This window comes from Catharus ustulatus, chromosome 2 (genome assembly GCF_009819885.2).
Source record: "Catharus ustulatus isolate bCatUst1 chromosome 2, bCatUst1.pri.v2, whole genome shotgun sequence".
Lineage (NCBI taxonomy): Eukaryota > Metazoa > Chordata > Aves > Passeriformes > Turdidae > Catharus > Catharus ustulatus.
The window spans coordinates 83,505,706-83,517,833 of NC_046222.1; the positions used below are offsets into that span (position 1 = coordinate 83,505,706).

The window sequence follows — 12,128 nt, forward strand, 5'->3', positions numbered from 1 at the left end:
GTTATCAGCAAAAAGTTTTCAGACGTGTTGTCTCAGCTGAAATTCTTTGTGGCGGCTAAGCCACGTTAATTCTTTCTCTCTGTCATGCTTAAGGCTCCATTGTCAAGCCTGGTGGGGAATCTCTCCCGTTGAATTAAATACCAGCGTCTAGGTTTAGCATGAATTCCCGCTGCATGGCTGCATCGGGTCTTTTATCGCTCTCATCACTCCAGCGGTCAGCAGAGTTCAGCGCATTGTTTGGTGAAGAATAAAAAGCATTATTCCTGTTGCTGCAGTGAAAATTCCTCAAATGTGAATCCAGAGTTAGAAGGAGGGAAGACATGCATTTTTAAAAAGCTAGTGAAGTTCAGTTTTGGTAACTGCACTTTCTAGAGAGTCAGCAAGAATTATTCCCACATTCCTGAACATAGGGTTGCAATGGAGGCTCCTCCCTGTGAGCTGAATTTCTTTCTCTTGTCAACTGCCTACATATAACCTAAAATAATTTATAAAAAAACTTTTACTTTATTGGAATTGTAACATAACAAGTTCATGGTGCAGCTGTGTCACAATGCCTATGAAATAAAGCATTGGAGAAGAGCTGTAAAGCTTATATTCTTAAAGCTGGCATATTTTGTGAAAAACCTGCTTGAAACTGAGTTGGAGTTCTTTTTAATTTTCATAGATATATATGCACTATGGTCAGTCAGAATAAAAAACCCTAACTGGCATGATAGATACCAACTTGTCAAGTCTATTAGTTTCTTATAAGAATACAAGAAGTAGTATTTAGGTGCACTGAATTTGGCATTAGTTTCTGGATGTTTCCAAGGTGTGCTGCAAATACTTTCATGGTTTAGGATAATTCAGAGTGGAAGGGTCCTCAGGAGGTCTGTCATGCACAAAGCAGTGTCAACCATTAGGTCAGATCAGGTCACTCAGGGCTTTGTCCTGCTGACTTGAAAACTTCTAAGGCTGCACAAGCTCTTTGAGTTACTCACTCCTGCTTGACTTGTGCTCATTAGGACAGAGAGATCTGAACCTCTTCCACTCTGAACCTCCTTTTTTCAATTTATACCTGTTGTCTCTCAATTTCACCATGCATGGCTGTGAAGAACCCCCCTTAGTCTTCGTGGTGGGTTACTGAACTTTAACCTAGAAACATAAACCTGTCTCTCTGCAGTGTAACTAGACTGACTTAAGTTGCCTATTTCTTGAAGTAAAATTTCTTTGGATAAAAGTAGTACATAACCTTTAAAATATTTGCTTCCTAAAGTCATACAGGACTCATACATGGTTTTAAACATTGGTATAGTCCAGTCAGTTCTTCGAAGTGTGCTTACTGTTGGAAGGTAATATTGAATACATAAAGAATTTAAATAACTGTAGGTAAATTGAATAGCAGGTTTTCACTTGTGTCCAGTGAAAACCAGTCAGAATGAGAAATGGATAGACAGAGAGCTAAGCAGACTCAGGTTCTTTCAAATAGATTTGGCCTTTGAAATGGGAATGAGGGGTGTTCAGTTGAACTTGATGGAGATGTAGAGTCATATCCTGTTTGGGATGACTGTAGTAAAAGCTATTAAAAAAAAGGCTGAGGAAGAAAGCCTGATGACTCCAAACTCAGTGGATGTGTATGGATTTATGTGTGTATAGTCTGCTCTTGTGAGACCCCACTGGAGTACTGTGTCCACCTCTGTGGCCCCTAACACAGGAAGGACGTGGACCTGTTTGGAGTGGGTCTGGATGAGGGTCACAAAGATGGTCAGAGCGACTGAACAGCTCTCCTGTGAAAGACAGGCTGAGACAGGTGGGGTTGTGCAGCCTGGAGACACCTTGGAGCAGCCTTTGAGTACCTGAAGGGGACCTGCAAGAAAGGTGGAGAGGGTCTTTTACAAGGGCATGAACTAAGATGGGCAGGTTTACATGGATATATGGAAATAGTTCTTTACTGACAGAGTCTTGAGGCATTGGAACAGGCTGCTTAGAGAAGCTGTAATGCGCCATTCTTGGAAGTATTTAAGTCTAGATTGGCTGAGGCTTGGAGTAACGTGATCTAGTGGAAGGTATCCCTGCTCATGGCAGAGGGTTTGGAGCTAGGTGGTCTTTAATGTCCCTTCCAACGCAAAACACTCTGTGATTATGTGTAGGAGCTAGCATACTCATAACTTAACCTGACTAGTTGGCTGAAATCTGGTTGGTTTATTTTACCATCCATCCTGGAATGTTGTCTGTTGACTATAAAAGCCTGTCTTCCTCTTACTTGTGTGTCTGTCTTCTGATAGAGAAACATCTGTTTGCATTGTTTTGGTGATTTTATGCTCTTTTTTAAATTGCATTTCTCAGGTTTGGGAGAACATGTGTAATAAGTGTGGACAATAGATACTTTCTTGCATGTGTTATGAAAGTTGGTCATGGTGTGTGAGAAATTTGTACTTCTGTATAAGATAACTGGAGAACTAATTGTAAACTTAAAGAATACAGTAAGGTGTAACAGGATCCAGATAAATAGTTAGTGTAGACAAGACTGGTAGTAAGATGGGTAGGGCCAAGCAAGGAAGGCTCCCACCAGCTTAGAGGGAAAGTTCTGAGTTTGGCCTTGTATTCCTTGTGCCCCTTTGCTTTAGCATCCTCTGAATCCAGTTTACTGAATTGATAGTTATACCATTGAACAACTGCTTAGGTTGCTGCCATTTTTAGTGAGTTAAACAACTGAAAATAGAATTTTATGGTTATCAGAAGTGACGTGAAGGAAACTGGATTATGCTGTCCTTCAGCTGTCTGTGAAAGCATAACTTCAAGTCTGCCTGGGTTTAGGGAACCATCGTGTTTCTGTATTAGTTTTTGGATTTGTAGATAATAGTGCAATATAAATATGTACATGGAAGAGGTTAACCTGAAAGGACTTTCTATTCTGACCCTAAACCTCATTTAATTTTGCAGTCTCCATGAAATGATTAGATTAAATGCGGGGATTCATTGGGGATTCAGAGTCTCTTTGACTGTGAGTGTATGTTGGCAACTAGAGAGAATGTGAAATGAGGACTGACTTTGTGAAGAGGGCCTACTAGGAAGCAGGTACAGAAAGGGAGGAAGATGATGTCTAATATTAAATGCAGAACTGCTTAATTGACAATAGCAGGTATCCTGTCAAGGTGTGTAGGAGTTTGTTAAGAGTATTGGAAGGAGCTACTGCGGTGTTGGAGATGGGAAGCAGGCAGGCAGATAACTGATAGAAATGAATCTGAGCTTTGCAGAATGGGCTCATTCCTTGAGTTCAGGATGGCATAGTGAATGCTTGGAAAGGGTGAAGTAATCATCATCAAGATTGTCCTCAAAAAGTAACTCTAGAGTTACTAAGTATGGAACTGTTTCTGAATGTTATGAGGGATTTCTAGTTAGCTTGTGATTCTCCTGCTCCTACCTACGTAGGTTTAGTATATTAAAAAAGAAAAAACAAAAAACAAACACACATTTCGTTTTAAAATGCTCTCATATATCATGTTTTGGATAGCAAAAGTTGTTTTGCTGTGTTTTCACTCTAGCTTCTGAGTAACATGTAATTTTAAAAGGAGACGTGTATAAAACTGCAAGCCCGAAGCATGTTAGACAATGTAACTGAATGTCTCATTAAACTTTTCATTTTGTTACGAGGGTTTTACTAAGAAGGAGACTTAATAGCCTCTCTTTCTGAAATTCAGGCAGGAGTTGAAAAATAAGATGTTCTTATACAGAACGTGTGGTTGAGAGGTGTGGCTGCCACATAACATTGTAGAAGTTTTAAAGAGATTCAAACCAGAACTGATCCAATTTTTGGACTATACATTTGTCTGTGATTATTAACCTCTTGGTAACAGCTCAGTCTCAGGCTTCCAAAGTTCTTAATTCTTTGATATGATAAAAGCTATGATGGATTCCCAGTAGGACATGTTTGGTGTGTGTTGTATTTCTATGAGTTTAATCTCCTAAGTGGTCAGTTATTCATATGTAGATCATTCCAATAGGGCAGAGCTTTCTAGATAACTAAGATTTTACTCATAATTTTAAAATATGTAATACATTTTTATTTTGGTAAGTTCATTCTTTTTTCTGCTATGTTATTTTTTAAAGTTGGATGGATACTGATGTAGTTTTAAAAGGAAAGTCAATGCATTTTAATGCTTAACACATGCTTTCTAATAAATGTTTACAATAAGCTGCATCTCTTTTTATGCAGGACACCTACGAGACTATTCCGGGCCCATCAAAGATCACTTACCTCCTGCAGGCAATCAGGAACAATGCTACTCCCGAGGAGGTATGGCTCAGTAACCTTGGATTTGTGCAGATTTTGAAGAGGACTTGGAGAAGAGGGGAAGAAATCAATGCTGATCATTCTGGGATAAATGAGCAAGTGTGATGTTAACTGAAGCATCTTAATTTACCGCACATTTGTAGAGGGGTCACTCATCCTCTCATCTTATTTTTGCATGCCCAATTCACTAGCTGAGACTTTTTGGTGCCGGATATTTAGTTTCAGGAATAGTTTTTCATAAGCAACTACTTGGATCTCCATTGTTTTCTATTGGGTGCTTTGCTTAATGAGTGATATTTTCCATTAAATGAGTAACTAATATGTGACTTACTGTCACTTTTCTTCAAGTTACAGTTGAGAAATGATTTCTACTTGGGGTCTTGTGCCTAAACATATTAAAGTTGTGTGTTGTCTGAAACTTACAGTGTTTAAGTCATCTAGCAGTACTATGGAATGAGTGGAGAATAGTCTAAACATTATACACATCTTTTAATCTGGGCATAAAGTAAGGTTGCCTTTTTGTTACTCCTTAGTTTTCTAAGGCTCACAGATTTAGCAATCAGTTACAGTACTTACTGGTAAAACTATTATTCACTTTGATATGCAGAGCGAAGAACTACTCAACTTTCAAGATATTGCAATTCTTAAGTCACTTAAACAATTTCTGAATAATATTATAAGAGCATAAGTGTGCTTTTTCTCTATGGATAACAATCTCTTCTGGCAAACTGTTTTCAATTTAGAGTTAGTTGCCATTTGTGCTTTTTAATGCTAAGAAAGTATCAGTTTGCCCACACTGATACTTATCAATCTACAATGTTATGTTCTTCTGACAGACTCCTTCAATATTATACTAGCAACTGGTTGCATAAGAGATGTCCAGTTTTTCTTTCTGCTCCTCTGAGATGTTTCAAATGACAGAAAACTGTATAGCAGTGTTACTACAAAGTGTAAATAAATAGTTGTTTCACGTGTTTGCTGATTTTATTCCCTTTACATCAACTAAGCAAATGACCCAGTGTAAAACTTAGGAATCTTGCCAATGACTTGGAATCCAACTTATAAAGTACAAAAAAAACTTCTCACCTATAAAAGTTACTCTTGCCAAAGTCATCAAAGGCTAAGGTTTATAGAATAACTTGACTTTTAACTCCACCAATGGATTAATCAAAGAAAGGTTTAAATGTTAGCTCTTAACATAAAGAAGCATTAGGTACTGGGCTTGAAAAATCCTGATTAATAAAACTTACAACCTCTCCCCTGTAAATCCAACTACTTAGTAGCCTAATTAGGGCCTAAGTGAAGTAATCCCCATGCTCAATCTAAACACTGCATATAAACATGCTGAGAAGCATTCTGTGCATGTTTAATATGGTGCTGATATCAACAGCTAGTTTCTGCATATGTTTTGTAGAGATCCAAATGCTGAACAGAATATTACATGTGGATAGAGCTTTGGGCCTAGTATGTGTCCTCTGAGCACACTGAATGTTCCAGTCCCACCAAACACAGGATGCTAGAAGAAGCTTCTGAACTTTAAATGTGGCTTGTGAAAACTGGGCTCAGATCCCTCTTCATCTTGAAGCCTCTGTATTGCTTTACCTCCTTGCAGGAAAACTTGGCTGAAGAAAATATCCTATCCTGTCTGTGTGAGTTGAGTGTCTGTGTTGTAGAGAGCCTAAGTAGTCAGACAGCAGTTGGGGAAATCCTGCCTCTGCTACCTACTACTTTCGGCATTTAAATGGAGAAACGGGGATGCAGATTGTGCTCCCAGCAGTACCCCTTGCATTTGACAGAGAAAACACCATTAAACTAGATTTGGAATAACTCCTTTATCTAACTGTATAACAGGTTTTCTCCAAACCAGATGCCTAAACTATGGAAATATTCACCTCTTTCCTCTGTTCTTAGTTCATACTTTCCTAATAGCAAAGTAACACTCTTCACAGAAGTGGAGAGAACCATCTGACTTAGCAGTTAGAACACTTCTGTGCCAGGTGATGTGCAAGTTTGTGCACTTCAGACTGAGGAGGGGCTTATCCTTACTTCCTGCACTCGTAGTCTCACTGTTATGAAGTTAGCACTGTAATTTCTATGCAACTGCATTTTAAAGGACTGTACAGAAAGGTGATATATATCCACAGTTTATTTGATTAATTTTATTCCTAGGAGTTGTCTTGGATATTTTAGGTTGTTACTTTGCAGTTCTGATTTACCATGTAAATCTTTGAGAGGAGCGGCAGTTCTGCATTTTCTCCTGCATCTGTTGTTTGCTGGTTAACTCTGGATTGGCAGGTTTTGATTGTGTCCTAATTTACAGATGACTGGTGAAGTAACAAAGGCTCTGTGAAACTGTTTCTGCTGGACTCACAGCCTTCTTGGGGGCTCTGACCTCTCTCCGACCTCTGTCTGTATTGTCACATGAAGGGATGCATTTCTTAGTTTGATGGCTGCTGTTTTTCAGCCTTTGGGAAGCAAGGCAGCCCAAGGATGCGTCACAGTTCTGCCTTTGCACTGTCTGTGGACCTTGGGCACTCGGTGCTTTGAATTCCACATAGGACTAGGTCTCTGAATGACACTGTGCAAGTCCAGCTTTGGACCATGTGCTACATGTCCTTTACTTCCATCCCTGTATGTTTTCCTCCTTGAGGACTTGAAAGGAACAATAAAAAAAATAAAAAAAAGTAAAATTCAGCATGACAGTGCTGCACAAGATACTCAACCTTTCTCTTATAAAATATGTAGGGTTCATGGATACTTTGAGTATCAGTGGAGAGCATGGTGTCCCAGATTACTGTTCATAATTCTGCTGCTGTCCTGCTCAGCAAATTAGTTTTCTTCTTGAAAACATTTCTTAACACCCTGTAAATTCTACTAATCAGAAGCAGTATGTTGAAATTTGGGTATTGTGACTACTTTTTATATTATTCCTCTCCTTATTAAAAGCTATTGCCACTAAATTGCAGGATTTTAAAATGCTTATTTTTAATACATATCTTGAAAGACTGAAACATTACAGAACCTTTGGGGTGTGTGAAAAATACATATATTCTTTCTTAGAGTAGAAGAAACAGCCCTGGAGGTGCCATTAATTCAGCCATGTTTGTCATAATTAAATTGACAGTGATAGTTTGCGTATGTAAGTGAATATCTGCTGAGAAAAATATGCCATTCTTTTATTATTTGAAGTCAGTTGCTCATTTGTCACTCCTTAAAACATTTGAATTTGCTTAAGGGATTTTGGGAATTGTTTTTTTCCTAAGCTAGTAACTATAACCAGGAGATAATTCATGTAATGCTGATCTTGTGTCTTCCTGTATGCCTTACTACTTGTGTTTTTACTTTGCAATCAGTCTGCTTATCAGTCTTATATTATTTTAAATTCTTCAGAGTTAGAAATTCTTATCCATGTTTTCATGAAGCATTTGGTCTCCACCTCTATTCCCTGTCTGCCCACCTGTTTTTACTTCATGAAAGAATATAATATAATATAATGCGAGTTCAGTCATTATCAGATGTCAGGAAATATGCATTGAAAGACAATGCCTTGAGTAAGGGAAGACATAACACCAGAGTTTGTGTTGTGTTTAGTCCCAGTGAACTTGCTTCCCACTCAAGGCATTTATATGTAAGTTTACCATACTAATAAGGAAAAATTTAATCTTTCCCAGTATTGGTGCTCCAAGGGATGGGAGAAGGAAAGATACCATTATATTGCGGTACCATGAAAGTTTTTGGACACATTGTTCGTGAGATTCCCACAGACAGTGAGGGAAGAATATCCCTCCAAACTCACGTTCCCCATGTGACAGCCTATTGCTAGAGAATCTTGGCTTCTGATGGGAACTACAGCACAGGAGGGCACTGTGACTGTTCACCTGCTACCTTCCTTACATCTGCTAGGGAAGAGCTAATCCTACATATTTAGTGGCCTTAGTCTACATTGGAGATGGTGAGGAGATAAGGAATTGTAAAGAGATGGGTCCAGTTCTACTCCTTTCCTTCTGCTGATACAGAGACTTTGTGTGCACTGTTCTTTAGCTGTACAGAAGAGAGCTGGGTAGATTGGTAAAAGACACAGTGAGTCTGGAGTCTGCAGAACCTAATAGTACCTTGGGTGATGTTCTAGCAATACCTGATATTTACAGGCTATGTTGCAAGTTAGCACTTTGCAGTAGTTTGTGTTTCACATCTATAGGTTGTGCCATAGTAATATTATTGAGAAATTGGAGTTCATTGTTTTCACTGCTCATTGAACAGTTTTGAATTTCAAAGGCTTATAAATGAAACTGTCATTCAAGTGCCCATTAAATAAGAATATCTTTAAAAATTGAGTTTGGATTATTTTTTGTGAGAAGATAGCACACATAAGGTTTTGTGTTAAACTTTAGGAGTTCGGATGGTGATTTTTAATTACCATATGTCCTAAAACACCAGTTGGTGAACATTCTATTAAGTTATTCAGAGAGCTTCATGTATCTTTTTGCCTTTACTGCATGTGTTGCTCTATTAATTTTAAATTACTAGGGCATGTTTTTGCTTCTAGTTCTTACACAATTGTAAATAATTATGGATATGGAAATGATATTGTCGTAAAATAGGTGTACACATACAGGAAACAAGATTGTAATATATGATATTGAGGTTCCTATGCTTAAGTTCAAGTTTAAAGAAAAGTTTCATCATAGGCCTGAAAAACACTGGAAGCTTTGTTTTGACTTGGATTTGGGTTTTCTTTTTGCATATGTGGCTTTTTTATTGTTCAGAGAAGAGTTTTATTTACCAAATTCTAACTGTAGGTTCTTGAATCTTTAGCTTGACGTTTAGTTGTTTGAGAAAGTGGGGGGTTTACAGGTTAAGTATCTGGCAAAGTTACCCCAATAAGTCACTTTTCAATCCAGAAAAACATGTCTGGATTATAATTCATTTAAAATAGAAAGAATTCATGCTTTAAAGATCTTTCAATAACACAGCTAAATTCTTAATTGGCACTAAATACGTCTGAGGTTCAGCTGTAGAAAAAGCTTGAATACCTCAGTACTGTGATTATTTTTTTGAAGGGCTGTAATTGTCAGAAACATGGTTGTAAACTGATGTTTCTTTACTATGTTTTTTTTTTACTATCACAATTGTCATCTGTTGCTTGAGAAGTATTCCATTCACCAAAGAAGTCTACACAATGGAAGTATCATATTGGAAGCATGTTGATGTTCCCTTGTAGAAGCATGATTATCATATCAAACATTTTAACACATGCACACACACTTCTCCTTCAACAGGCTCGGCAGATGGCAGCTGTCCTTCTGCGCCGCCTGTTGTCATCTGCATTTGAAGAAGTTTATCCAGCTCTGTCACCTGAGGATCAGACATCAGTCAAGAGTGAATTGCTGCTCTTTATCCAGTTAGAAATGCAGTCCGCTACGAGAAAGAAAATATGTGACATAGTTGCTGAATTGGCCAGGAATTTAATAGGTACTTTATTTATATAAGTTGATAACGCAGTAAAATATTTATGTATTGATAGTAGTTGTATTTTTATTTCTTGTTTTCCAGTCCTGCCTAGGTGTATGCACATGATGTGGTTGCTAACTGATTCCATGGCTTGTAATAGAACCTAATATTTATTCACATTATCCTTGACCAGATGAAAATAAGATTCTTATACTCTACTTTTTAAATTGCTCAAGTTTAGATGAGATTGTATTAAGACTTATAAATCCAGTTTTGTGTAAATTGTCATGAATTATGCTGAACGTTGCATCAGTTTCTTTTTTTGAGTGCCGTTATATAGCAGTAAACAGAGATCATATTCTGTTTTGGAGTGGTTTTAGAGTAAACATTTTGCAATATCTTACATTGTGACTTAGGCACATCTTCAGATCAGAGAGTCAGAAATGGCTGGTTTTCCTGCACAACTGATATCTCACCAAAGTTTGCTTATCCCTAAACTTTGTTGTGTTTAATGTAGATGAAGATGGCAACAACCAGTGGCCAGAAGTTCTGAAATTCTTATTTGACTCTGTCAGCTCTCAGAATGTGGGACTGCGTGAGGCTGCTCTACATATTTTCTGGTAAGCTACAGTTTTGTAGGATAGCCAAATCATGTCTGAAAATAAAAGAAAAACTGTCACAGTGTAATTAACTAGCAATCATATTTGTTTCATTTATTTTCTTGTATTCTGGCTTACTTAAACACATACAGTTGCAATCTTTAACTTAAACAGTGGGTATGTTTGAAAGACTAGTTTAACCTTAAGTTGTGTGAATTTTATTAATGTTTTGATCTGATCCTTAGGAATTTTCCTGGGATTTTTGGGAATCAACAGCAACACTATTTGGACGTCATTAAGAGAATGCTGGTTCAGTGTATGCAAGATCAGGAGCATCCCTCAGTAAGACCTTTATGTTCTTTTTGGATTTTAGTATGTTCTGAGCATAGAAACTCAGTGCAGTGGTCTCAAAGGTTAAACTTTTAGATTTCAACCAGAGAATTGCATTACCTGAAACTGATGTACATACGGAGTTTTGACTGTGCCTACTGCAAAACCAAAGGCTCAAACCCTTTTGTGGTCTTGAAGCTTACTGGCTGCTCATACCTGTGTTGCTTAGGTCCGGTTTCTTCCCTAGTTATGCTTGGAGAAATCCAGTTGCAGTGACCCCAAGCAAGATAGAGTTTTTGCCAGCAGCATTGAGGGGTCAGAAACTCCTTGTTAAATTCTCTTTCTGATCTTTGTGTTTAACAGTGTAAGTTTGTCGTGTCTCTACGTACAGTATCTGTACATGGTATGTCTCAAAATTCTGAATATATGACAGCTCCTTGAACTGTTTGTGCATGTTTTGCTCTAAGGGTGTGTTAGCAAGCCTTGCTTTTCTGGGAGGCTTCAGATTAATTAGTTTGTGCAGAGAATTGTACTTTGAAAATGTTTCTCTTGTTGTGGAAAATGCTGGGCAAGGATAGGAAACCCTGCTGTGATATATGGGTTCAGTTTGCTGTTTCCCCATGGATTACTTTTTCTGACCTTTGAAAATCAACCGAATAACATTTTCTAAAGTACCACAAGTCATGCCTTTAAAGAAGCATGTCTTAAACACTTAGATCACGCTTCTTGAGAAATGAGACTGACACTTGCATGCACATTAGTAGTTTTGTTGGAAGTTGAAAACAATAGGGTTTTTTCCTCTTTTTTTTCGTTAAATGAAAACCACCAAAACAAAATTGACTACTTGCCACCTCATATGATAAACTTTTTGTATTGTAGACAACGTAGGTGCTGAAAGTCTTCATTATCACTTTACCTTAATTTGAAGTAAAATTTAAAATCTCATGTTAAAAACTAACAAAGGCATGTTTCAGTACTAGTTTCTCACATTTATTTCTCCAATCATGTCCTTTTTTAGATCAAGACTTTGTCTGCTAGAGCTGCAGCTGCATTTGTCCTTGCTAATGAGCTCAATGCTCCCCTTCTTAAACATTTTGCAGACTTGCTACCTGGAATCTTGCAGGTAAGAAATCAAACAAGTAACACTTAATGTGCCATTGCCATCTGTATTGACTATATCCAAATGTAATTTATTGGTCTGCAAATTCGTAAATTTTTACGTAAATTTACATAAATTTTTTAGACCTGAATTAATTGAGCCTTTTAGTCAGACAGCAGTCGCCAGCGAGATAAAGACTAATAAGGAATTTTGCAAACAGAGGATAATTTATAAGGTTTTAAGGAAAATAACTCAGTGCTGATCAATTTATGCGGTGTTACAGAGATAAATGAGTTAAAATTCTTTATAAGGTATATGAGTCAAAATCGTACATCTTTTAAATCAACCATGATACTGAAACATAGCTGAAATATGG

General features: G+C 37.5%; 1 protein-coding gene across 1 annotated transcript in view; it reads left to right on the forward strand.

Annotated features, from left to right (window-relative positions):
• IPO5 (importin 5) overlaps nucleotides 1-12,128 on the forward strand; it is a 44,583-nt gene that overhangs the window by 900 nt on the left and 31,555 nt on the right. Inside the window, exons 2-6 of the mRNA XM_033051896.1 lie at nucleotides 4,196-4,276; nucleotides 9,553-9,745; nucleotides 10,242-10,344; nucleotides 10,569-10,665; nucleotides 11,672-11,776. Coding sequence (XP_032907787.1) covers nucleotides 4,196-4,276; nucleotides 9,553-9,745; nucleotides 10,242-10,344; nucleotides 10,569-10,665; nucleotides 11,672-11,776 — 579 coding nt within the window. The remainder of the gene's footprint in view (nucleotides 1-4,195; nucleotides 4,277-9,552; nucleotides 9,746-10,241; nucleotides 10,345-10,568; nucleotides 10,666-11,671; nucleotides 11,777-12,128) is intronic.